The 26,681-nt window shown below is 38.5% G+C and overlaps 1 protein-coding gene across 4 annotated transcripts in view; it reads right to left on the bottom strand.

The window, feature by feature from the left end:
- ULK4 (unc-51 like kinase 4) overlaps nt 1–26,681 on the bottom strand; it is a 513,120-nt gene that overhangs the window by 415,592 nt on the left and 70,847 nt on the right. For all 4 annotated transcript variants that reach the window (XM_001917025.6, XM_023620688.2, XM_070237944.1 and 1 more), the window contains exons 18-19: nt 12,512–12,619; nt 6,611–6,694 (exon numbers count right to left, since the gene is read on the bottom strand). In XM_001917025.6, coding sequence (XP_001917060.4) covers nt 6,611–6,694; nt 12,512–12,619 — 192 coding nt within the window. The remainder of the gene's footprint in view (nt 1–6,610; nt 6,695–12,511; nt 12,620–26,681) is intronic.

Below are 26,681 nucleotides of genomic sequence, written 5' to 3'. Positions count from 1 at the left end.
AGAAGTATGAAAGTTCACACAGAGATCCGACCAATATAAATCCTTGAAAGGCATTACCACTGATATTTAATCAGTTCCTACATGCCAAACCCAGCAGAGCCATCCCCTGGAGTCGCCCTGTGAAGTTCCTGCCACAGGAGGAAAGGAAGTGCGAACCTCGCCCTTGCAGTGAAAAGGCCACGCTCTGTGCTTCGTGCCCACCAACTCTCTGCTCTGGATGGCGTCCTCACTCTACCTTCAAAGATTCACTTCAAGACTCATCAGGTAACTCCACACTTGGTAAGCCCTTTTCAATCCTACTAATAATAGCATTCAGAATATTATGAATAGTAATATTAAAAAACAGTAACACTGTATCATTCCTATTCCACACACGTATTGTCCACTTTCACTACAGAAAGGCAAGGAGAACTGTGAGTTCCCACAAAGAACCTCATGTTGAGGCACACAAATTTCTTTATGAGGAAGATTAAACTTAAACTGTGACAATAACGAAAACAAAATCTAACTGTACATTTTAACCTTTATCAAAAACCAAGAATTTGAATTCATTTCTCTTCTTGTTTTAAGTAATTAGTGTCTAAAACATTTCAAAGATGATACACATAATGGCTAACATCTCTAGGACTCCTTTTTAATTCAAACCCAGTCTTTTCTAATTAAATACATAAGCAATGTGCTACTAGTTTTCTAAAAGAAAAAAACGTTCTAATTAAAATATGAAAGTAAATTTCCTCTTAAAAGAATTTTGTTACATCAAAATTATCTAATAAGCTACTGTTCAGAAATTAATAATAAAGCCAACAGTTTACTTTTTGAACCCACCCACACTTTAACCACAACATATGCCATGTGTCAGTTCAGCAGCCATAAAATTATACGGACTATTATGCAGGCTATAAAAAAAGATGTGGTTGATTAAATACAAATGTACAAATTAATCTTCTCTAAACATGTGGAAATTCTCTAAGAGCTATTTCCAGCATTTTTGGGCATTGCAGAATAGGCTGCTACCCACCCAGATAAAAATAAATACCTCAAAGAAAAGCCAACTTGCTCGGCCTCCCTATTACATACACATATGGAACAGACATCATGTATATTCAACGCCAAATATTCCTCGGATTGATACAGCAATAATCCCAAGGAGCGAACTGCTCTTTGCTATTGTGTACAAACATGACAGTCAAAGCAATGAAAGGGAAAGTTGTCAAATTCAGAGGGGGCTCAAGTCAGAAGGACATGGAAGATCATGGAGAACAGGTACCTTCCTTTCTGGAAATACCACCGGGTGGGGTCCTCAGGGCTTAACCACTATCAAACTAGTAAAGAGCGGCACATCTGGGACTAAAATCCACACCCTCTCACTCCCAGCTCCTGGCCTCTGAAATGCCAGCCCCAACTCTGAAATCCTGATTGAATTATCATCACGGATGCCTCTTCTTCTAAGCTGCCACACTCTTTTTCAAACAGTTATATCAAATCTTCCTATTTTTTCTGTATTCCACCAGGAATCTCTCACTCTAAATACTTCCCCTCTTTCCACCTGAGTATTCATATCTGTAACAGGGACAAAAACATCTGACTCACATCTCTATCACCATTGTTAGAGTTACAGAAATCATGTTCACAAAGGGGGTTGACCCGTTTGGAAAACAATGCTATACTTTCTTGAGTAATTTTAAAAAGAGAAAATTTACTGAAAACTATTTAACAAACTCAGTATGGTGTCAGTGTAAGACTACAGCTTCCTCTTCCAGAGGACAGCCCAGCACTGGCCACAGGATAAGGTAGGTCTGTGACCAAAGAACAGAAAATGTTGTGCACAAGATCCCCCCAAGCACATTCATAATTAAAAGCCCTGAAAAGTACTATGAACAAACACACAAAACCGTTCAAGCTTGTTTAACCCAGTGTGTCCCAACGTATTGGACTAGAAAAATCTTTATTCATATAACACTTATAAATACCCCAGGGCAAAGCTAGTTATCTATGCATAATGAACAAAAAAATATTTTATAATGAAAACTAAAACTGCCTTCTAAGAATTCTACATATCAAATTAAAATGAAGAAGTAAAATTTCTATACTGCTTTCTTCCCAGTAGAGAGGGAGAAGGAAAAGGAGTTAAACCAGAATCAATGGCCCCTGTTCAACAAGGCACAGTACTAAGTTCTGAATGTGGGGGAAAAAATCAGTAAGTTGGACAAAAGAACATCTCAATATATTTTAAAACAACATAAATCGCACAACAATGTAAATGTACTTAATACCATAGAACTGTATACTTAATAGTTGAAATGGTAAGTTTTACGTTATATATATTTTACCACAATTTTTTAAAGACCCAAGAGGAAAAGAACAACAAATTCTTGATTATGAGGTAATGCAACTTTGCTATTTTAACAAAGAAAAAAAGATGCAATAAAATCCCACCCACTTGAACAAGTTTAAACCGTCTCATAAACAACCCTGGATCAAGAAAAAACTGAAGACTAGAACTAGGGGCTATCTATGAAATAACAATAATGGAAACACTACAGGTCAAAGCTAATCGGATACAGCGAACACTAGATTGAGAGGAAAGTTAATAGCCTTAAATGTCTTAGTAACTACACAAGAAAGAAAACAAAACAAATGAAATTACACAAACAATAATAGAAGGCTGGCCTAGAGAACCAGGGATTAAAAAAACTTCTCTTTCCCAATAAATGAAGACAGGGCAGTTTCTTAATCATCTTTGCCTCACCTGGACCCAGCCAGTACACAATACATGCTTCATAAATGTTAGCTGTAAAGAATGGGATCCATATCTAAGAGTTAACTTAAGCAAAAAATTAAACACATTAGCTGAATGTCATCAAGAATTCAAAGGAACTTCAATCGGTTGTTAAATTATTCCAGTTGTTTTTTATTTTAAATCACATGTATCATTCTCCTGTTAGTCTTCTCATTGAGTACGCCTTTCATTTTCTACTAATATCAACTAATTCTCCTCAAATTTATTTATAGATATATTCTTAACATCCCAACAGGTGACCTTGAAAAGTTGATTCTAAAAATTATATGCAAGTCAAAAGGAACAAAAATAGTTAACTCTCTCAAAAGATTACACAATGGGGCCAGCCCGTTGGTGTAGTGGTTGGGTTCACACACTCCACTTTGGCAGCCCAGGGCTCACAGGTTCAAATCCCAGGTGCGGACATACACACCGCTCATTAAGCCATGCTCTGGCGGCGTCCCACATGCAGAGTGGAGGAAGACTGCCACAGATGTTGGCTCAGGGACAATCTTCCTCAAGCAAAAAGAGGAAGATTGACAAGGGACATTGGCTCAGGGCCAGTCTTCCTCACCCCCCTCCCAAAAAAAGATTATACCAGTAGGGGAAACTCCCCATATATTAAAAAAACTTAAAAAATAAAAACTATTAACTTATATAGTACAGAGATAGATTATAGGTCAACCGAACCAAATACTGCCCAGAAAAAAACACATACATTGATATGACAGAGGTGACACTGCAGAGCAGTGGAGAGTAGACAGACTTTTCATTAAATGATGTTGGGATAACCGATTACCTATATTTATTTTTTTTAAAAAAACTGTACCCATACATAGCACCACACACGAAAAACAATTACAAATAGATTAAACTTCTAAATGGAAAAAGGAAAAATAATCAAACTTTCAGAAGAAAACATAACAGACCATCTTAACAATGTTGAAGCAAAGAAGCATTTCTTAAGACATAAAAAGTACAAATCCAAAAGGAATAGATTTATAAGTTTAGCCACATTAAAATTGAGAACTTCTGCTTATCAACAGACACTGTAAAGAAAATGAAAAGCCCACTTACAAATTAGAAAGTATTTACGACATGGATAAACAACAAAAGATTAATATCAAAGCACATAAAAATTCCTACAGATGCAGAGCCATGACATCTGCAATTTTTTTCAAACTGTTCAGAAAATAAATAATAAATAACACACATTTGGATATACACATACACATATATTACAACAAAGCAAAGGGGGCACAATGTTAAAATCTGTGGAATCTAGGTGACGGAAATAAAGGTGACCATTATAGTTTTCTTTCCTCTTCTAATATTTGAAATATTTTATAACAACAGATGGTAGGGTCAGGGGGACAGAATCCCAACAAAGCAATGGAAAAACCTGGTTTTCAAAAAAGGAAACCAAAAAAAATCAAGATAAATAGAAAAAGATGGTCATCATCATTAGTAATCAGGAAAATACATATTAAAACTATTAGAAACCATTTATTGTTCATGAGATTGAAAAAAATTTAAAGTCTCACTATATCAGATGTTTGAGAACATATGGGTTAATGGGTACCTGCTGGGGGGAGTATAAACTGGTACACACACATACATGCATGTGTGTGTCTCTGTGTGTTGAGTGTGTGTGTGTGTATTGAGGCATATTCCAACAACACACTATAGAGTGGTATCAATGTGCTATAGTTTACACAGTCAGCATGTATCAACCTCAACCCAACTTTGAGCAAAAAAATTAAGTCTCAAAAGGATTTGGTGCCATTCTATTTATATAAAGTTTAGTCTTAAGAACCAATCAATGAAATATTTAGCAATACATTCAAAGATGGAAACATGATAAAGAAAAACTTGGGAATGGTTATCATTAAAGTCAGAATAGTGGTCAGTCGTTGAAAGAAAGAGCAAGCTATAATCTAAGAGAGCCAGGGAAGAATTCTCTAAACTACCAGCTCCCTTTCTTTTTTTAAGAGAGTGAGTGCATGCTTTTAACCATACACATAGATTTCATAGACTCTTCTGTATATGAGGTATATTTCACAAGAAAAGAACCCCTATTCAGAAATACCTGTGGGTGCGGAGAAAGCAGTTTTCTAGACGGAAAAAAATTTCCAATTGTGAAGATAAAAGGCTTAAAAATTATTTACCTTCAACTATGTCCTGAATTCATTAAACATATATGCCAAAGAACTGCTAAAATTGAATTATTTTTGTAAGTATAGAAATCCCTTTTTAGGGGAAATATTTGTCTCCTAATTTATCTGTGTTATAGGGACAATATTAGTGTATATGCTGCCAAAGCACATACTTAACTGCTTTTCAAATATACAACATAAAATTTTCATAAATTAGAGAGTTCTGGACTTTCCTCCTTCTTTACGAAAAATATGCACGACTTGCCATATATACCAAGACAACAAAAGGCAAGTATGTTACTAAAATACAAAAACAATATCATTACTTTACAATTATTAATAATTATTTAATAACAATACACATGGATATCAAACATTATTCTTCATATTATACATACAATGAAAAACATGGGAGGAGGTGAAGAGAAGACAGTTAATAAAGGATACAAGCTCACAGACTACAAGAAATAATCTTTTATTAGGCATCAATCTAACTTTTAAAAATTAAATATACAAAGGTTTTGAAGTTTTTTTCCCACTGTTAAAAGAATTCTGAAAGACTCCTTCCTCTTTTGAGTTCTTATATTTTCTTCTTTTCCATTTATGTACTTGACATATTCCACTTTATATTTTTATCTTATCTCCAACACAGGTGGGACCTGTGTGTGGATAGAAATTTCACCTTCTTCATCTGTGTGCCCCCAAGTGTGCCTAGCTTAAGGCCTTGAATGATAAACCCAAAACATGTCTTGACTCAAACAGGACTTAATTCTCATAGTATTGATAAAGTACAATCTACGGGCTTCGTTCATATCCCATAATCACAACTGACTACATATTCATCCCTACAGGCTAGTAAGTGTTCAAACCTCATTTCTGGATCACTAGGGGAAAACCTTGCAGAGCTTTTCTACACTTGGAGCATTATTCCATTACCATATAATGCAGAAGTAATGAGCTCAAAAGGAAGATGTTTATTGTGACATATTTTTTTCATTCCTTAAGGAATGTTTTTAGCCTATGGCTTTGCCTTGGGTGAAACAATGTCAAATGGTTTAAAGCAAACAGAAAATGCCAACCTTTCAGGTCTACTACCAAAGCCTTTACATAGTTACACATTGGAGCTACATATACAAGTTGGTTGGTTGGCCAGCTGGCTGGTTTTCAGCCATTAACAACAGCATGAGAAGGGAGGTGCATAAATTGAAAAATCACATCACATAATAAATACTATTTAATATTAAAATCAATGGATACCACTGGAAGCTTCCCTGTTTCTGAACCAAAAAATGGCAACCTGACAAGATAATCATGGGGCTTTTGAGGCTCACAGAAAATTTTCTGCATACACCTTGCTTATTAAACTGATGTATCAATATGTTTAAAAGAGGGGAAGGATTAAGAATATGTTATTAAAAGCTACTTATGTTGTTTATATTTGCTATCATCTTTTTAAAAAGCAAGACATTTAAGAAAGTGAATGAGAAAGCTTGTTCATTTTCACACATGCTCCACTGCGGGTCACTCACTCCTGGTGGCCTGTCGGGATTATTTAAATTCAGGAGCAATACTTGGTTGACAAGTTTCTGCACTGCTGCAGGCTACAATCCTCACACAGTGCCTGAAGGGTTATTACAATTGCGAGAGTCTACAGAGGACAACAAAGGAGGCTTACCCCTTCCCGAAGGCACCTCATTAGCACTGTGTATGCAGCCAAGGGAACAGCCCAGCATTCTCTGGGGTTCTTTTTTTTTTCTTCCTAAAATGAAGTGGAAGGAAAGGCAGTGAGGTGAACAGCACAAAAGATATTAACCCATTCAAGAAAAAGGCATAGTTTCAAATACACAAACTATCTAAAACTTCTTAATATTCTTGTTAAAGTACTACTTACTATATGACAATTATGATCTGATTAGGGGTCTTTTACTGCATTGTACATACAAGGTATTTTTCTTCTATTTCTCAGTATATTTTATAAGATGTGGATAAGATCCCTCATTAGAAGCTAGATGAAAAGAACTGAGAAATAACAATATGATCTGGTTGATAGAGAAACCACTCTATTGATAATTACAGATGATAATTCAGATAATCCTACCTAAAAAGTAATACATTATCTGGAATAATCTGAAAGCACAGAATACATAGCTCTGAGCAATTTCTCAGGGTAATCCATAAGCACAAGTAAAAGGCAGTATGTTACCTAGTACGACAATGTGCGAAATAAAAATAAGCAATTATGATTAGCAGGCACACCAATTTTAATGACATCAGCAGAAATGCTCTCACAGAAGAACCAAATTAGTGTAATAACCACAAGAACATTCTTGCAACCTATCAAATAAAATCACAAAATATATCAGGCGCCGCACAGAAAGGTGAAAAACGTTAACCTCTTTAAAGCAGAAGAAATTAGGTTCTATTTAGAGAAAATATTTCTTTAAGATTGTCCAAATGTTAGAATTGGTACATTACCAACCCAAATGTATTTTATACTCATGCTGAGAACTGTGACCCATTAAAACTGCACTCTTACTTAATCACAGAACTCCACATAGGGTCATAATCTAGACATTATCATCAGGAGCTGCTCCAGCTCAAATAGCAGTAACTCAGCACCCAATTTAACTTCCAAACACACTTTCTCCTCCTCCAGCTCACTGACTCAAAACATCCATCAGGACCCTTCTTTAACATCACTGGACTCTACCGCCCCTCTCCCCATCCCCCACCCTCCATCTTTCCCCCAGTCTATCACCTACCCTCCCTCCCAGCCACTTAGATTCCCTGGTCCATCATTTAACCACTCCTGCCAAAGCCTAAATGATCTCTCCCTTTGGCTTTTCCTTTTCTAGTGTCTGGGGCACTCCAACCTCAGAGGGAGCCAGCAGCTCCTTTCTTCCGGGCTTGCACTTGGGCAGCTGGGCTCTTAGAGGGGTGACACCAAGAACACAGAGAGTCCATGAATGATTCAGGATCAGCAAGCCCAAGGACCTTCAATATCACTCTACATACAGGCCGACTCTGTCTCTCTGACCAGTTCCCTCTCCACAAGGACTGGTTCAAATCTATGACCCTCTCACCACTTCACCTACTTTTATCCTTCACAGAGATCATGGAAGTCATGAGAAAGGAACTAACTTACTTCACCTGAAGCCACCTGCTGCTTACACCCAGTGCTTACAGCAGGACAGGCTGCTCTACCCCTTCCACGTGGGCTCAGGATCCCATTCCCATCCTGCCTTCTTCGGGGTCATTAGCTATGGATTATCCTTCCTTGCTCCTAAATTTTCAATGTCTTGCCTCCATTGGATTCTTTCTGTTTCTTTCTACTAGAAGCAGCTCACTGTCTCCCATTTTCAAAACAGAGCCCCCGTTCAGCCCCGTAGCCCTCTGCTCTGCTTCACAACCCATCTCGCTTCATATCAACCTTCTCAGCTTCCTCACCTCCCACTAAATCCTCAACACTCCAATCTGACTTCCTCTGTCTCCCTCACTCCAAGTTAAATAAATAAATACATACAGCAGCTCTTGTTGAGTTACCAGTGACTCACATCACTCAATTATTGGGCTCTTTTTACTCCTTTTTCTTGGACTATGAGCTATATTCAGCCCTACCGACTTTCTCCTTCCTGAAATACCCACTTCTCTCCCCTAACTTTGCTCCTACTTCACTTACTCTCATTTAGGTTCTCAGAATCCTCTCTCACCATTCTCCAATCTATTCTCCACATTTAAACCACAGTAATCTTTCTGGCATTTAAATCAGATGACATCATTACCCTTCTTTAAAGTGTTCATGACGTCCCTGTCCCCTTGCTCTTAGGATCAAGAGGAAGACATCCATCCAACTTGGCCAAGGATCCCTTCATGATTGTATCCCTGCCAGTCTCTCCAGCCCTGCCTCCTTTCTCACTTCCCTCCTGTCCCACTGGCCTTGGTACAGTTCATACACGAAAAAAAGCACCTACTATGTGCTAGGAATTCTTCTAAACAATGGTCATACAGTCATGAATAAGACAGATAAATCTTCTGCCTTAATAGTGCTTAGTGAGGAAATTTTTAAAAAGTAAACAAAACAAATAAGTCAAGATAGTGATAAGGGCTATGAAGAAAAACATGACAGGGTAAGGGGTTAGAGGAAGACTAGAGGCAGGGTGGCTCCATCTCATGTTGCCAGGAAAAGGCTCTCCGAAAGGATTCATTTGAGCAGAGAGAAAATGCAAACATCTGGGAGGAATCACTGCAAGCAGGAGGAATAGCTAGCGCAAAGGTACTGAGGCAGGAGCACGGCACGGTGGTTGAAAGAACTATGGGGAGGTCAGTGTGGCCAGAGGGAGTAAGTGAATAGGAGGGTAGTGAGGGCTGAGGTCACACGGGTACCAAGGAGGCAGCACACAAGGGCCTAGAAGGCAACTGGAGGGGTTTGGCTGTGACACTGAGCAAGACAAGAAGCACTGGAGGGGTCTGAGCTGTGACACTGTTAGTCTCTCATGAGTTTTCACAGGCTCATTCTGACTGATGTCTGGAAAACAGACTTTAATAGTCACAAGAGTAAGCAAAGAGACCACTTGGGAGTTCTTACAGGAGTTCAGGTGCGAGAAAATCATGGGCTGGACAAAAAGATGACAAAATAAGAATACCTGGACTCAAGGTGGTGTGTATCCTTGACAAAAGTAAAAAAAAAAAAAAAAAAAAAAAACATAAACTGTGAATAATAGCCTCATAATATCCTCTGTAGAATCACAGTCTGGTCTGGTCTTCTGTCTGCAAGTTGTAACCTTGGGGTGTCACCAGAGAGCCAAGAGGACAGGGCTCAGGTTAGTGTACCATGTACAGTATACACCACCACTCCAGGTCCTGAGAGTTCAAGATTCATCCATATTCATAGTGACAATGCCGCAAAAGCCCTCATCTTAGGAAAGGTAGTGATTTTTGTGGATCCCAGGATATAACTTCCATTTCTGGATTGCTACCATAAGATGTGGTCAAACGTCATGGCCACAGAATCATCCTTTGTTCCAAATAGCGTAGCTTATAGCCAATTAAAGTAAGTAAATACCAAGGAAAACGATTCTCTAGATCTACTTTTAGAAACAAATAGGAATATGATTCGTATGATTCCATTATGTAAGATTTTTGGAAAATGCAAACTTGTCTATATGACAGAAAGCAAATCAGTGGTTGCCTGGGGGCAGGGAGAGGGCCAGGAGGGAGGGATTACAAAGGGTGCTGAGGAAACTTCCAGAGATGCTAGCTATGTTCATTATCTCGATTGTGGTGATCGTTTCACAAGTATATGCATATATCAAAACTAATCAAACTGTAATCTTCAAACATGCACTTTATTGTAGGCCAATGATACCACAACTAAGCTGGGGAGAAAAGGCAAAAAAAAAAAAAAAATACAACACACAGAACAAGAATTAGACTAGAGTTCCATCCCTGATGAGATGGCAGAGTAGGTACCTGACCATTCTTGTAACGAAAGCAACTAGTTTTATTTTGACATTCTTAAAATGCATCAGAGATCTCACAAGAAAACACAGAATAATCAAGCCAAAAATTAGATAGCTGCAAGCATGGAGGGACAAAATGAGTACTGAAGTTAATTTTACTCTGAGGGCCTGCAAAACTTGGTAAATTTGAGCTTTGACATGAAGGCCTTGAGGGCCCATGGTAACGGTAAAGTAGAAATAAACTCTCCAGCCCCATCCCAAAGAACAGAAGGAAAACTGCCTTTCACATAACCTAGCACACAAGAGAATGCTCCAGGACAAGAAGAGGGGGAAAGAGAGGAAGGGAGGGAGTGCAGATTAAGAAATACACTCATATTAAGAAACAGCTCCAGTGTATGTATCTCCACTATTAAGTGAAAAAAGCACATTGTTCTACCTGGTATATAAAATGAGACAAAATAAAAATCTACATTTCTCTTTGCTCACATATGCAAAAGTAACTGTAAATACAAGTGCGAAAGTAATATAAAGGTGACGTATTGGAGAACTATGAAGATGGGGGACAAAAATAGAAGATTTTTCTCTGTACACCTTTCTTTATTTCCCAGTTTTCTAGTTTCATGAATGTGTTGTCTCTTCAAAATATAAAATTACCTGAGAATAAATTCAACCAAAGATAGACATGCAAAAGCTTTATGAACAGAATGAAATACATTTAATGAAAATAATTTTTAAAATATAAATATATGGAAACACCATTTTTTCTGCATAGGAAGACAAAATACCATAAATACACCAACACTTTCCCAATGAATACACAGATTCAGCACAATCCCAAACATTCAGTGAAAGCCACAAAAATCATACAGCTATCAGTACTTCCCAAATTGATGTGCATAGTCAATGCAGTTTTTTTAAAAAAGATTATTTGCAGAATTGGACGAACTGATTTTAAAATTTATTCTGACATGCAAAGGGCCAGGAATAGTCCAGACGTTTATGAAAAGAAAGAATAAGGAGGAGAGATTTGCTGTCCTGGCTATCAATACTAATTATGGAGCCAAATGCTTATAAATACTGATGTTTTATAAGAATTATAGTTATGATGATCATTGTCCAGAAAGTCAGTTTAATTGAATTACTAAGAATACTTGGGTCATATAACGTTTAAGCAAGTTCTAGAACTAAAACTCAAATCAATAAGAGAAATTTCTGATAACTTATAATTTACTGGTACTTATTTAAAACTCTCAGAGTATCATGTGAAATGAATAACTCATAACTTACAAATACCTACTCAATAATATCCTTAAAAACCACATTAATGAAATATTGTTTTCCCCTACTGAATTCGATACCACTTACACATTGTAATTTTAGAAATAAGTAAATTCTAAAGTCACAATTTTTTTTTTTTTTTGAGGGAGATTAGCCCTGAGCTAACATCTGCTGCCAATCCTCCTCTTTTTGCTGAGGAAGACTGGCCCTGAGCTAACATCCATGCCCATCTTCCTCTACTTTATATGTGGGACGCCTACCACAGCATGGCTTGCCAAGCAGTGCCATGTTCATACCCAGGATCTGGACTGGCTAAGCCCGGGCCACCGAAGCGGAATATGCGCACTTAACCACTATGCCACCGGGCCATCCCCTAAAGTCACAAATTTCCATGGCCATGTTAAGACCAATATTTGCACAGAGGAAGTGTTTTAAACTGAAATGGAGCTTTCACACTGGGAGAATCAATGGCCTCCTCTGGCCTGAAGAAGTCAAAGATGGCAGCAACCTAGGGAGTACTCTGGGGATTTTCAGCCCATTGGTTTTAAAATATGGCCTGAGAATCTCCTACACTTTAAAGGAAAAGAGATACTGGGAGAAAGGAAAGGAGGAAGAGACAGACAGACAGGGGGAGAGAGGGAAGGAGAAATTGATATATATATAGAGAGAGAGACAGAAACACTGAGAGCCTCTCTCCTCCAAAGGTAAAATTACTGCCAAGTTCCTGAGGCATACTCTAAGGGGCAAAGTCAAAAAACTTTTATAGGATATTAACACAGGTCAGCCAGGATATGTCAGAACATGTCAAAACAGCAATAGAGTTAATCAGACAGTCTCACCTGGGTGGCTACAAGATAGATCAGCTCTCCAAGCGTTGGTAAAAGGCACTGTTTTAATTTGCTGTTCCTGAAGTTTTCCCTAATTAACTCTGTTAAAAGAGTAATTGCCTAAAAAAAGAAAAAAAGAATATTATTTCATATTTATCTCTCAATTCTTTAACCTATATGTAAAAGGTAAGACACTACAAAATTCACCTTCCATTTTTAAGAACTACTTTCCAAATTAATTTCAAAATATGGGCCTTGTTCCAGAAAAAAATAGCCACTCTCCCAGATGAAGGTAAAAATACATCTAGTGAAATAAACTTAGATATGTACAGCACTTATCAGTTACCAAGCACTTTCAGTGTATCACTGATCCTATGAGGCAACTGTTGCTCTATCTTTAAAGACAGGAAACTGATGCTGACAGAGGTCCAGCAACTCTCCATCCAGTTCACTTGGACAGCCAGGATCTGAACACAGACTTTACCATCCCAGCTCCCTAGTATGCTCCAGCACATCCTAGTTTGAAAAATTCTTACATTTCATTAAACTTTTAAATGATGTCTTCAAAAATCTGAGAGTAGGAATTCAGCAGCATATTTTATCAGATCTAGTTAATTTCCTAGGAGTCATGCTAAGAAAATCACATACCCTCATTGCCAAAACTCATACATCAGAATAATCAAACCGTAGTGTGACCAAGAAGTAGGGTAGAATGGTTTCAGAATGGTGCATATAGAATGGCCCCATGCTGGGGTGGAAAAAAATGTACATAAAATAGTGTGGAAGCACCGCTTTAAAACAGTGTGACTCAAAGTGTGGTACACAGACAAGACTATTTCTTACTGTCAACAAAGATATAAGTATAAAAGCTGAAAGTAAATATTTAAAAACTTCCAGAGCAATTTGATAATGCTACAACATCTAAGCCTATGGTCACTGGTCTTATTTTGTGAACAAGAGTATGAATGAGTTGGAGTTGCACGTGGAGTAGCTGCACAATAGTCATGTACTGGTGGAACATTTGTTGATGTGTTATGGTTTTAAATAGCTTTATTAAATTAGAAGTGACATAAAATAAACTGCATATATTTAAAATGTACAATTAGATACATTTGACATATGTATACATTTGTGAAATCATCAGCACAATCAAGATAGAAACACCCCCAAGTGTTTCCTCAAGTTCCCTTGGTCATCTCTCCATCCCACACCCTTTCTCTCTTCCCCAGAGAAGTCACCAAGTTACTTTCTGTCGTTAGTTGCATTTTCTAGAGTTTATGTAAATTGATCATGGAAACGACCCAGATGTCTTTCAACAGGTAGATGGTTAAATAAACTGTGGTACAACCATACCACAGAATACCAGTAAGCAATAAAAAGGAACAAACTATTGACATATGCAACAACCTGGATGAATTTCCAGAGAATTAAGCTAAATGAAAAAAGTCCATCTCAACAGGTAACATACCAAATCATTCCATTCATACAACATTCTCAAAATGACAAAAGTATAGAAATGGAGAACAGATGGGGGGGCTGACATGATAGACGGAAGTGGGTATGGTCATAAAAGTACAATATGAGGGATCCTTGTGTGATGAAACTGTTCTGTTCCTACATTTCTCTACATTAATGGTTTCAATGTCAATATCTTGGTTGTAACATTGTACTATAGTTCTCCAAGATGTTACCACTGGGGAAAACTGAATGAAGATAGACAGTCTCCCTCTGTATTATTTCTTACAACTGCATGCGAATCTACAATTACCTCAAAATAAAAGGTTTAATGTTTTTAAAACAGTCAGCCTCACACTAAATTCAAAACCCAGATCCAGCTTTCTGCTTCACAAAATTAGTGGCAGGGATTTACTTCTCTATTCTATAATCCACTGGCATTTTGTATCACTAAGCGCCACTGGAAATTAATTTTAATGCTGCAGACCCTTAAAGAGATAAAACTGTCTGAACTGCCTCCAGCATAACAGAAATTGCTTTGGAGCTCAGTGTCCTGTAAATAGACACACATCATATAATCTATGCTAATGATGCCACAGCAACCTGACATCTTGCTTGCAAAAGTTAACTTCAGATGGCATTGAACAGTGCACAAGAGGTGATGTTTATCTTCAATGTTATCTGTATGGATTTACCACTTGTTATTTTAAAAATTTAAAGAAATATTAATATCAAAAAGGAAAACTAAAAGAATACTAAACAAACATACCACAATAAATGACAAATACCAAGAAGAAAACTAAGTTTTTGTTGATCTAGGTGTAGTGACATATAAAAATGTCAATACCAAGCAACACAAAAAATATTTCTCAGCTTCCTTGGAGTTGGGTGGAATGGTGTGACTAGTTCTGGCCAGTTGGCTGAAAGTAGAAATAATGTATGTGCAATTTTCCATACTCTCTTCCCCTGCTCCAGGAAACTTTAAAGCATCACGCTGGATGGAGACGCCATGTAACGTGGAAGCAGCCTGAAATGCTGAGGTCAGCTGCCCTCAGAGCCACTTAGGCCTGCAGCAAAACAATTAAGCCTATGAGATTTTGATGGTCTTCATTATCACAATATAAACTAGCCTATCCTGAGACAGAACCCTAATCATTCAATTCAAGGAGACCACTCTAGCTATAGTAATGAACAAGCTTTCATACTTTAAAATAATCACTACCAAAACAGTCAGCAAACTATTGTACCCATATGTTAGGGTAGGAAAAGATCATTTGTGTAGCAGCTAAGATGTGCCATCAACACTTATGTCATGGATCTGACACCAAGGTTGCAAAATACCAATTGCCAGAAAAGCTGTGTATGAAAAGAATACTAATAAATCTTGTCATACAGATTAAGTTAAGAAATTGGATGTCAGGGGGCCAGCCTGGTGGTGTAGTGTTTAAATTCATGTGCTCCACTTCAGCGGCCCAGGGTTCATGGGTTCAGATCCCAGGCACAGAGCCGCACACTGCTCATCAAGCCATGCTGTGGCGGCGACCATATACAAAATAGAGGGAGACTGGCACAGATATTAGTTCAGCAATAATCTTTCCCAAGCAAAAAGAGGAGGACTGGCAACAGGGCCAATCTTCCTCACACACACACAAAAAAAATCTGGATGTCAAATTGCGTAAGTCTGTAGTTCGAAACCAGACTAACTGTTAAAATTCTTTTGTTCATTTCTGATGGATGGCAGACAAGATATTCTGAATATTCCTCTCATTGAAAATAACAAAAAATGCTGGATAAAATATTTTTAAATATCTTTATAAAATGTATGGCTGAACTGGCAAGAAATTAGAAAACCTCAAAAACCAAAAATAGAGAGGAAAGAGGAAAACAGACAGAAAATAGGAAAACAAAGAAGAGGTAAGCACTCAAGATATTCTAATTCTGAAGGCATGTGCTAAATCTTGGTGACCTTGAAACAACCTTTTGAAATGGAACAAGAGACAAACCCTAGGGTCTGCGCATAGTGTGGTATCCAATAGGAAACCATTCACATTCAGCTAGCACCCCAAGGATGTACGAATAAGAAGTGCACCAGCTTGCAAAAGAGGATGATAAAGAATCTTGAGACTTCAGTACTGAATGAAGCAATGGGAAAACATCTTCTCTGAGAATCAAACCAGGTCTCAAAAGCAAGTCTGCAGCTGACATTCACATTGCCTCTCATCTAGGAAACCAGAGATTCCAACATCTGGGAATTTGCTAGGCTGACCAATAGAAATATGGCTTAATGATGGTCAATGATTAATGAGGTCAAAATACGAGGATTTCTTCAGCATACTGTAGAGCAGTGGTTCTCAAATTTTAGTGTGCTTCGTAATCACTGAAGAATTTGTAAAAACACAGATTGCTTGGCTGCACCCTCAGAGTTCCTCATTCAGTAAGCCTGGAGTGAGGCCTGAGAATTTTTATGTCTAACAAGCTGCCAAGTGATGCTGGAGGTCTAGGACAACACTCTGAAATCTCTACTGCGGGACTCAGTATTGTCTGCACATTGGAATCACTGGTGTAGCTTTAAAAACTACAGATACCAGCATCCACCCCCAGAAATCCTGGTTTAATTGGTCTGGGGTATGGCCTGGACATCAGAATTTTTAAAGCCCTCAGGAATTCTAAGGTTGAGAACCACTGCTACAGAGGACAGTCTGAAAGCTCAAGGAATCAGAAATGTTGGAATGGTTCTACAAAGTACAATCTGCTCAGCCACCCCCCAAACCACCCCTCCCAGGTGGGCCTGAAAAACATGCTTTGGTAAGAGAGGCACCAGCATCTTTGATATGCTCCAAGGTGGCTATACTTTACAGGCCAGAGATGACAGTGGAAAATACTGATATGGACTTGCGTTCTTTGATCACAATGGGAATAATGAGGTTCAGCAGTAGTAAAGACCAATGCAGCACTTAACTGCAGACACCAGGGGGGCACAAGTGCCACAGTGGTTATAGGACAATATGGTGATCAGAGTATTCTGACCCACTAGAATCCAAGACAATGGTAAATTGACCATCAAACCAGCCTACTAAGCTGACGCTTGACATATAGTAAGAAAATTCCTACTGAGCAGAAATCTAACAAATGTTCCCATATCAGGATTCAGAGCCTCTTATCCAGATCCCATGTCCAAGCTGGCTCATGAACCCAGAGCTCCTCGACAAAGCTGGAAGTCCCTTTAAAAGAGACCCCTACAAAGTGGCCACAGGTGAACGCTGTGAATCTTTCCCAACACTTTCCTCCCTGAGCAGTGCTCAGTCATTACCATGTGACTGAGCACTGGGGAAAAGGAAATACCCAGACCCTTTGAAGTTCTTAGATTCTGGCTCTCAACGTGGGCTGATCTCTGGAGACCTAAGATGCCACTCTACTCCACTAATCACATTAGGAGCTTATCAAGGTCAGGTGCTACATGGAATCCTAGCCAAATCCATCTCGCAACTGTCCTTTGGGCCCATGGACCCATCCTTGGTTATTTTCCTAGTCCTAGAACATACCGTGAGAAAAGATACACTTAGCAACTGGCAGGATTCCCACAATGGATCCCCAATCAGTGGATTGAGGATTATTTAGAGTGGAAAAGGCCAAAGTGGAAGCCCCTGGAACTAGAACACCTACCCAGCCTGCCAACCCAATGACAGTAAACCAAAGCAAACTATATCCATGGGTATCAGTGACTAGGAATCCTGCCACTAAAGACTTGAGAGGCACAGGGATAGTGATTTCTACAATATCCCCATTTAACTTGTCTGTTAGGCCAGTGCTGAAGGCACATGGGTCATGCAGAAGGACCACAAATTATGGCAAGTTTAATCAGGTGATGATGCCTATTATAGCTGCAGTTTCAGATGGGGCATCTTCACTGAAGCAAATCAACACAGCGCCTGGCAACTGGTATGCTTTCTTTCCACTCCAATCAGCAAATAACATCAGAAGCGATTTCTACTTATTGAATTGCCCATATATATCAAGTCTCCCACTCTGTGATAATACAGTCCAAAGGGACCCTGATCATCCTGATAATCTGCAGGACATCATACTGTTCCATTATGTTGATGACATATGCTCACTGGACCTGGTGAGCAGCATTCTAATTTGCATGCCAGAGGGCTGGAGATAAATCCTGCAAAAGTCCACAATCTGTTACATTGGTGAAGCTCCTAGGAGTCCAGTGGTCTTGGGGCATGTGATGATATTCCTTCTAAAGTCAGAGACAAGGTGCTGCACCTTACATTACTCACCAAGATAAGGAACTCCAATCATTGGTGAGCCTGTTTGGATTTCAGAGGCTCCAACTCATTTTCTAATCATTGATAAGGCTGCCAATTTTGAGAGGGGCCCAAGAAAGAATTCTGCAGCAGGTCCAAGCTGAGATGTAAGTTGCTCTGCCAGTTGGGTCTTAAGACATAGCAGACCTAAAGCTGTTGGAACTGACTGTGGCAGATAGGGATGCTACATAAAGCCTGTGGCAAGCCCAAGTAGCAGAATCATAGCACAGACCCCTAGGATTTTGAAATAAGGCCTTGTCCTGCCCTCTTCCAACCATCATGCTCCATTTGAAAAGCAGCTCCTGGCTTGGTGCTGGGTCCTGGGTGAGACTGAATGCCTGTCCCTGGAATACTACAGAACCTGACCTGCCTATCATGAACTAGATGTTACTATAAAACTGGTTACTCTAAAATAGCATTTTATTTTAAAACTGAAATGGTATGTATGAGCCCAAGCCAAGCAGATTCACTCACTCCACATACAAGTGGCTCAGACTCCCACGCTATCTGCTCCACTGCTCAACTGCCTCTCCCTTCCTCAACCCATACCCATGACTTCCTAGGGAGTTCTATATTTCCTCTCTCTCGGAAGGAAAAAGCATGGTGCTGATTCACGTATGGATCTGCAGAGTATGTCAGCATCAGCAGAAAGTGGATGGCCACTTCACTGCAACCTCACTCAAAGGTGGCTCACAAAGACAATGGTGAAAGGAAATCCTCCAAGTGGTCTGGATTTTGGGTGATACATCTATAAACAGAGAGAGATGGACTAAGAAATGGATCTATACCAACTCAAAGGCAGTAGCTAATAGGCTAGCAAGAGGGTCAGAAACTTGGAAAGGTCAAAACTGTACAAAAAGAAAGTGTTGGGGAGAGAGGTATAGATGGAGCTCTTGGAATGGGAATAGGGTGTAAAGACATTCATAATCTACCCACATAAATACCCACCAGAGGGCATCAACAGTCAGCTGGAAGACCAGAACCATCCAGTAGATGCCAGTTAACATCTTTCACCAGTCACCTATGTGCTTGCTCAGTGAGCCTATGTACAAACAAGGCAGCAAGAAGGCAAGGATGGAAGCTATCCATGGGCTCAACAATATGGACTTCGGCTCACCAAGGCTGACTTGGCTGTGCCACTGTTGAGTGCTCAACCTGCCATGAACAAAGTCCAACACTGATCCTCAATGTAGCTCCATTCCCTGGAGGGCCCCGCTGGCCACTCAATGATAGGCTGATTACACTGGAACCCTCCGATCACGGAGGGAACAACATTTTGTTCTCACAGGAACAGATGCCTATTCCAGGTATGGATTAGCCATCCCTGGCCCCTGCACTTGTGCCAACTCCACCATCCACGGTATTGCCCCTTTCAATCAGCCTCCCACATGCAGCTCCTTCTGGATTCCAGGAACCACACCCATCCCACCCCCCTTCTACTCTTCAGACCAAGAGGTAAGAACAACTCCACTGTTACCAACCCTGGGTAACTGCACTATCCCTCGTAGTTCATCATCTCTTTGTAAATAAACCATCTTTGAATTATCCCAACTCAAGCGTACTATGTGTTAAGGACTGTGAATTATATAGTTCCCCTTGAAAAGCTTCACTTTCCAGTTTTTCTCTTATCAGCTTATGAAATCAATTAGTATAATTAGTATTGGAAATGAGACTGTCCATCCCGATAGCTGGATTCATCCTTTCCTTCCTGGAAAAGAAGAATATTGGAACACCAATATCATACACTTATACTGACCAATGAATAAGTTGTCAGGTTTCATTTTGAATAACAGCCTTGCAGCCTTCACAATTATTTTCACTCAAATTAAAAAAAAAGAAACTTTTGGAATTGGTGGGGACAGTGGGTTCATATGTCATCTCACTATCAGAGAATTAGCCTCTAAATTCCAGTTCTTGACTACTCATTGAGCATCAACATTCACCAATGGCAAGTGGGTGGCTAACAGAAGGTGGTACAAAGTAAGACACTGGCAGTCGGCAGAGGCCTCAACATAGAATCTATGGCGATAAGAGTAATGCTGCTCTAACAAGTGTCTTTTTACCAGCATAGGGTTTGCAGCCAGGACTCTTAGCAGCCACACTGGAAAAAGAGGCATACTCTCTTTCCACCCTTTCTACTTCCCTCTGGCAACCACAAACGAAACCTGAAAAAGGTGGAGGGAGAGGCCATTCCAGGCAGAGAAAACCAAGCCAGACATATACTCCAAGCACTGCCAACTGTTGTGGCAAGTCCCCTCTTCTGTATCTAATGTAAGCACCTGCTAGGGTTACATGATATATATTTATATATAATTATTGAGGGTTAAATGGTATTTTTACTTGGGAACAGTAAAGCACAATTATGCTCGATACATAAATGTTTTTCTTAAGAAACCAAGTTATCATTGTCCTTTATTAAAACTGAGTCTTTTAGATATTGGAATAATTTAAAAGTTACAGCACAAAGAACATAATTCCAATACTGCAGTTTTGAGCTTGCTATATATAACTACTATTATTTACTTGTTACTATATTCTTAATAGCCATCTCTTCAGCACTCTTCAAATAGTAGAAATACAAAGGAAGCTCATTTTAAATTGCATTTTTCTGCCTCAGGGATCAGCTCTGATTAGTCGTGTTTTGAGCAATTCTTTCCATCACCAATTCTCTTTCCATGTTTCTTTCATCTAATATTAAATTAAATGTGATGCTTTGCTAGGTTCCCAAGGATTACTAAATTATATCACATTCAAATACAGAAGCCTCACAACTGCTGCCCTAAAAATATTATAACAAAGACACATTCACAGCCCAGGTAAAATGAGCATAAAAATTAGGGCAGGAAACACAGAAGCTAAAAATTGTTCTACAAGATGTCAGGTAAGAAATTAGATGAATTCTATCATTATAAGAAATTAGGAAGCACGCCTTTTAAGAATTCTTTGATGTGAGATGTTTAATTTGTATGCAGAAGTGTTTCAAATATGGCAATTCCCCAAATGATATACACTTCAGCATCATGGCTTAATATAACAAACCTAGAGTGTTTCACTTCATTCTACACAAAGACGTAAATATTATTCAACTCTTGCTTTATCATTCTCAACAAATTTGTCTCTCATGCTGTCCAAAAAGTGACAGGAAAAGAAGTCTGCTTAGCAGGGAGGCACAAGGGCAAAGTTACTGAAAACCTAACAAGGTGGAGGATTCTAAATGCTATCCGTCTCAGCTCAGGGCTACAAACAAGCCAGAAATGGTCACGCAGAGTCTACTGCGCAAGACGGCATCTTACAGCCCCTCAGCACAACACCACTGAGGAGACTACACCGATGCAGTGAGGTACAAGGCACTCTGCGGGGCTATTTAATAACAAGGAAAGGGGGAACAATATAAACCCAACAAGGTAGAGGCAGTTTTTTCAGGAAAGCACCTAGCGCCATTTCTACAAATTGCCGTCAAGAAGAAGATCCTGCTCAAATGCAGGTTTTAGAAAGAAAAGAATAAAAAGAAATATGTTTAATTAATGTATTAAAAGTTCGCCTCATATGCAATATTTTGGCAAGCGCTTTGTCTTGAGCTGTAACACATACACAGGCAAACACACAACATCATTGTTAACCAAGTCCTTATGATGGGCCAAATTTAAATAGCACTTTATCCAAAGGAGAGAGAGATCATTTTCTCTGAGATTCTGGCGGAAAATCGATATCTCTCTATGCTTCCTGTTGCCTTGCCAAGCAGCAAACATAATCTTGAACCTAAGTCAAAGTGTATTTTGAGGTGAGATGAGGCTGGTGTCCTTCTCACTCCTGCAAACACTCCCAAACCCTCCGTCTTGCCAAACGATCTTTGGTTTTGATGCTTACACCATTATACTACCCTACTTGGCTACTGACCCCCTGCTCACTCTTCTTATCCACTGAGAACACTGGCTTCTTGCCCACCACCTTCCTTCCCACCTGTACTCCTGTTCTCACCTTCATCCACCTTCAACTTGAACATCCACGTGGAAGACACACCCAGCACCCTAACCACACAGCAACTTGATCTCATCACTCAGTTCCTTAACCTGTTCCTCCACTCCAACTCAGTCACTCACCTAGCGTCACAACCGGGACCCTGACAGTATCTTCAATACTTCTCAAATTCAAACACTCTCTAATCTCCACTCATCTTATTCAAAGCCTTCATCAATAATTTTTTTTTAACTCAACAAGACCATCCAAGCCAAAGAGCTTACCACCTCTCACAGCTTTTCTTTACTTGCTTTCCTACATAGCCTAAGTTCTTGGATGTAAGACTCAAAACCACAGGCCCTTATGCAAGAGGGTTAGGAAGTGGCCATTCTCTCCCTCCAATAGACTCAACTCCTCCTGTCATTGAAACCCAACTATCTTCTGGAGAACATCACAAAACTAGGCAATTGGTTTCTTTCACCTTAAATTCTTTACCACAAACTTGGTTTCTGTGAACCCCATTCTCTTTCCCTCCTGAGCCAACTTTCCCATTCTCTGAAATGACAGCTTTGTATCTTCTCCTCTACCACAAATCCCCTAGGCCCTCATTCCTCTCTTTCTGATGGTGGCCTAGAGGTACTCTGTTGTCAGAGCCATCAGATACAAGATCCCTCATCCTCCCACCACCAAATTTTACCCCCTACTCCATCTACACTTATTAATTCTTTCTTCCTGTTACAGCGGATTAAGTGCCTCTTCTCTGATCTAGGGCCAGTTACCCTGGGTCATCCCCTTCTATCCATCTTAAGGATTATATACCTCCAGTTAGCCCCTCTCTAGCCTCTATCTTCAATGCTTCCGTCTGGATTGAATCTTTTCCACTAGCATTTAAATGCACCTCAAACTCACAGCTAAACTTCTTTATCTAGATACATATCCACCACTTGCTCACCTCTGGTTTTCTATACAACCACTCCAATCTGGCTTCTATCGCACATAAACTGCTCTTCATGAGTCACTAATAACCCTCCTCTTGCCAAATCCAATAGAAATATCTGTTCTCAACTTAGCCTAACTCTCAGAAGCAATAAAAAAGATGATCATGTTCTCCTTCATGGCACACAGTCCTCTCTTCCCTTCCACTAAAGCAATTCGACTGAGTTTCTTTCTATTTCACCAACAGACCTCTTCAGTCTCTGTTATTACTTCCTCTTCCTCTGTTTAATATCCTTTGTCTATTATAAAGCTCCACGAGGAGAGGGGCAAGGTCGGTTTTGCTCACCATTGTGTCTCCAGTGTCTACCCCATTACTTGGCTTAAAAAAAGTGCTTATTAAATATTTATAGAGTAGATGCAAAAAATAAACCTCAATCCATACCTAACACCCTATATAAAATTAACTCAAAATGAATCATATGCCTCAACATAAAATCTAAAACTATAAAAATTTTAGAAAGAAACACAGGAGGAACTTTTTGTGAACTTAGGTTAAACAAAGATTTTTTAGATAAGACATCAAAAGCATGACCTCTAAAAGAAAAAAATTGATAAATTGGACCTTATCAAAATTAAGAATTTCTGCTTTTGGATGATACTATAAAGAGAATAAAACAAACCAGAGACTAGGAGAAAATATTGCAAACCATATACCTGATACAGGACTTATATCCAGAAAATATAAAGAACTCTCAGATATAAATAGACAATTAAATAGTGGTAGATAGATAGATTCATTTTAGGGAGGCAGATAACACTCAAAGTTAGGTAACGAGAAGACAAACAATTTTAAGAAAGCTTAGAGATGATTTCCCCAAACTGTGTTGCTGTATACCCATCCAGTCTCACCTCTTTCGACCACATGCTTCCCAGTTGCCAAGTGACTTGGATTTTCACTGTTACACTTACATCATGAGACCTCTACCATGCTGTTATCACTCATGCTATGTTATCTATCTTGTACTTTCTCATAAAGCTAACTAAACTTGATGTTGAGTGAATATAAGTGTAAATTAGCATATATTAATGTACATACTATTACATATGTATATACGAATACATACAAGGGGGTTGAATTCACCAGTGAAGTAAGCTAAGCCCAGAGCTGTTTTGGGAGAAGGTTTTTAATAATGTATTAAGAGACACGGTTCTCCAAACTTTCTGTCTTCTTTGAACGAAAGCTGTGTCATCCAGGCAACTTGTCCATAATTTAAGCTGTCAAGTACGTAGGCAGAAAATTATTCAGATTATCCCCTTAGTACCTTTTAATAGATATTGGATTTATACCACTGGCTCTCTTTTAGTCCTGACGTTGGTAATTTTTATTTTCTCTTTGAGCTTTCACTCCGGGACAATTCATTGAGCATGACATTTACGTTTTATATACATTTCTATTTGTAACTCTTCAATAAAAAAGCATGACAATTTTTAAACCAAAAAAAAAAAGTGCAAAGTAATCCCTAACTGCCTAATCCCTAAATATCTAACACAAATTGAAAAAACATATAATTATATATAAGTGACAGAAGTCCAAAGTGAAGAATTATTTGAATTGACCTGAAAACCCAGTATTTTGATTGTACATATCATTCCCTGAATTATATCCCAAGGACCAAAAAAAAGGAAGCACAAAAAAATCTTAAACTGCACTTTGTAGTTTTATTGTTAATAATAATATTGGTATTATTTTAAAACTATTTATTCTAAACTATAGGTTAAAGAATATAAGTAATTATGTTAATGTCATTAGTAGCCAAGATTTTCAGCTTATAAAAATAAAAAGGATTTAAATCAAAAGGTAAAAATTCTAATTTTAAATTTGAATTTCAAGTATTAGTACGAATGGACTTGTGATTTTTCTTTTTAAGAAATAATATTTCCTAGCTCTAACCCCTGAAAAGTTCCAGAAGAAATGACAATCCCAGTAGCAATGAGCACCCCTACCCAGAATGTGTACTCTAAGTATCACTTCCAACTAAAATTAAACAAGGTTCCTTCTAGACTTGATTTCAGAACTAGGGCTGACTATCCCCAAGATAAGCCTGTGAAATTTTGTTGAAAAAGTAAGTTATCAGAGACAGTAGTAGGGTCATGTCGAAAGGCGAGAGGAATAAACTCAAAAGGGCTCCCATTAGACTGAGATGGAACAATTTTAGCATCAAAAAGACTAATGACTGCAAAAGACTGAAATATGTAAATATACATATATAAATCCATAAGTTCTTAATAATACCAAGAAAACTCATTGGACACTTATCAAGATTACTAAGGCACCAACTCATTATCCTGAAAATTGGTCTATAAAGGGAAACAGTCATTTATCCTGTCTTTACTAAAGAAACTAGATTTTAGGATAACCAATTTAGTTGATATGAGAGAGTTCTTCTGTAAGAAAAACTCCCAGCTATAAATGAGAAAAGAATTACAGAAGGAGAAAATTATCATTTTTGCAACCCTAAAGGACTAATGCATCTAATCAATGATCATCAATGGATGCTAACACTATTAAGTAAAAGAGTAATGGGCAAGTTCATAATAAGGCTGACAACAGCTGAAGCCAGTGAGCAATCGTAACATCACTCATAGTGAAGCAACCAGACATTACCTGGCTCTCCCTACAAGGCAATAGAAAATACACAGCACCAACTATGAAGAATTCCCACTGTCCCTCCATAAAACTGAACTTGATTCTAATCAAGGCTCTACATCTAACCAGCAATGCACAGGGGGGATACAGGTGACCATGTTAAATAACACCAAAAGGGTAGAATAAAATTTCCAACATTTCAGCTTTGGCTAACACAAATGACAATTTTTCTTTAATTAATAAATGGCACTAAAAAATAACAGGGAAATGTTTGAAATTAAGAGATTTAAGGGTTACATTATCTAAATGCAATACAAGATCTTGATTTGATCCTGGCTCAATGAAAAATTACAAAATGACGTATATGAGACCGTCGAGAAAATCTGAACACTGGGTATTAGACGATACTCAGGAACTACTGATTTTCTTGGGTGTGATAAAGGTATTGTGATTATATTTTCAAAAATCTTTTTCTATTAGATATATATACTGAAGCTTTTATGAGTAAAATACAATGTCTCGATTTTTTTTTAAATACCACAGCAAAGGGAGGGGAGAGAAGGGAGAGAGGAGAGAGAAGGAGAGTAGAAGAATGGGGGAAAAGAGATGGGGGAGAAGGAATGAGATGGGGAAGTTGAGAGAGAGAAGATGACAGATTGGCAAAGTGCTGATAATTGCTAGAAGTGAGTGATATCTTATTATTCTAGTCTCTACTTTTACGTATGTTGACATTTTCTGTAATAAAAATGTTTAATGAAGGGATCAAACTAAAATGTCTGATAATATTCCTTCCAGTTCTAAATTTTAGGGTTCTATATTCAACTTCCTAAAATATATCCACTGCATGCTTAAGATGCTATATGTAGCATTATAT

Source organism: Equus caballus, chromosome 16, assembly GCF_041296265.1.
Source record: "Equus caballus isolate H_3958 breed thoroughbred chromosome 16, TB-T2T, whole genome shotgun sequence".
Classification (NCBI taxonomy): domain Eukaryota; kingdom Metazoa; phylum Chordata; class Mammalia; order Perissodactyla; family Equidae; genus Equus; species Equus caballus.
Note: the sequence above shows the minus strand (reverse complement) of the source record. Positions and strands in the feature narration are given on the sequence as shown.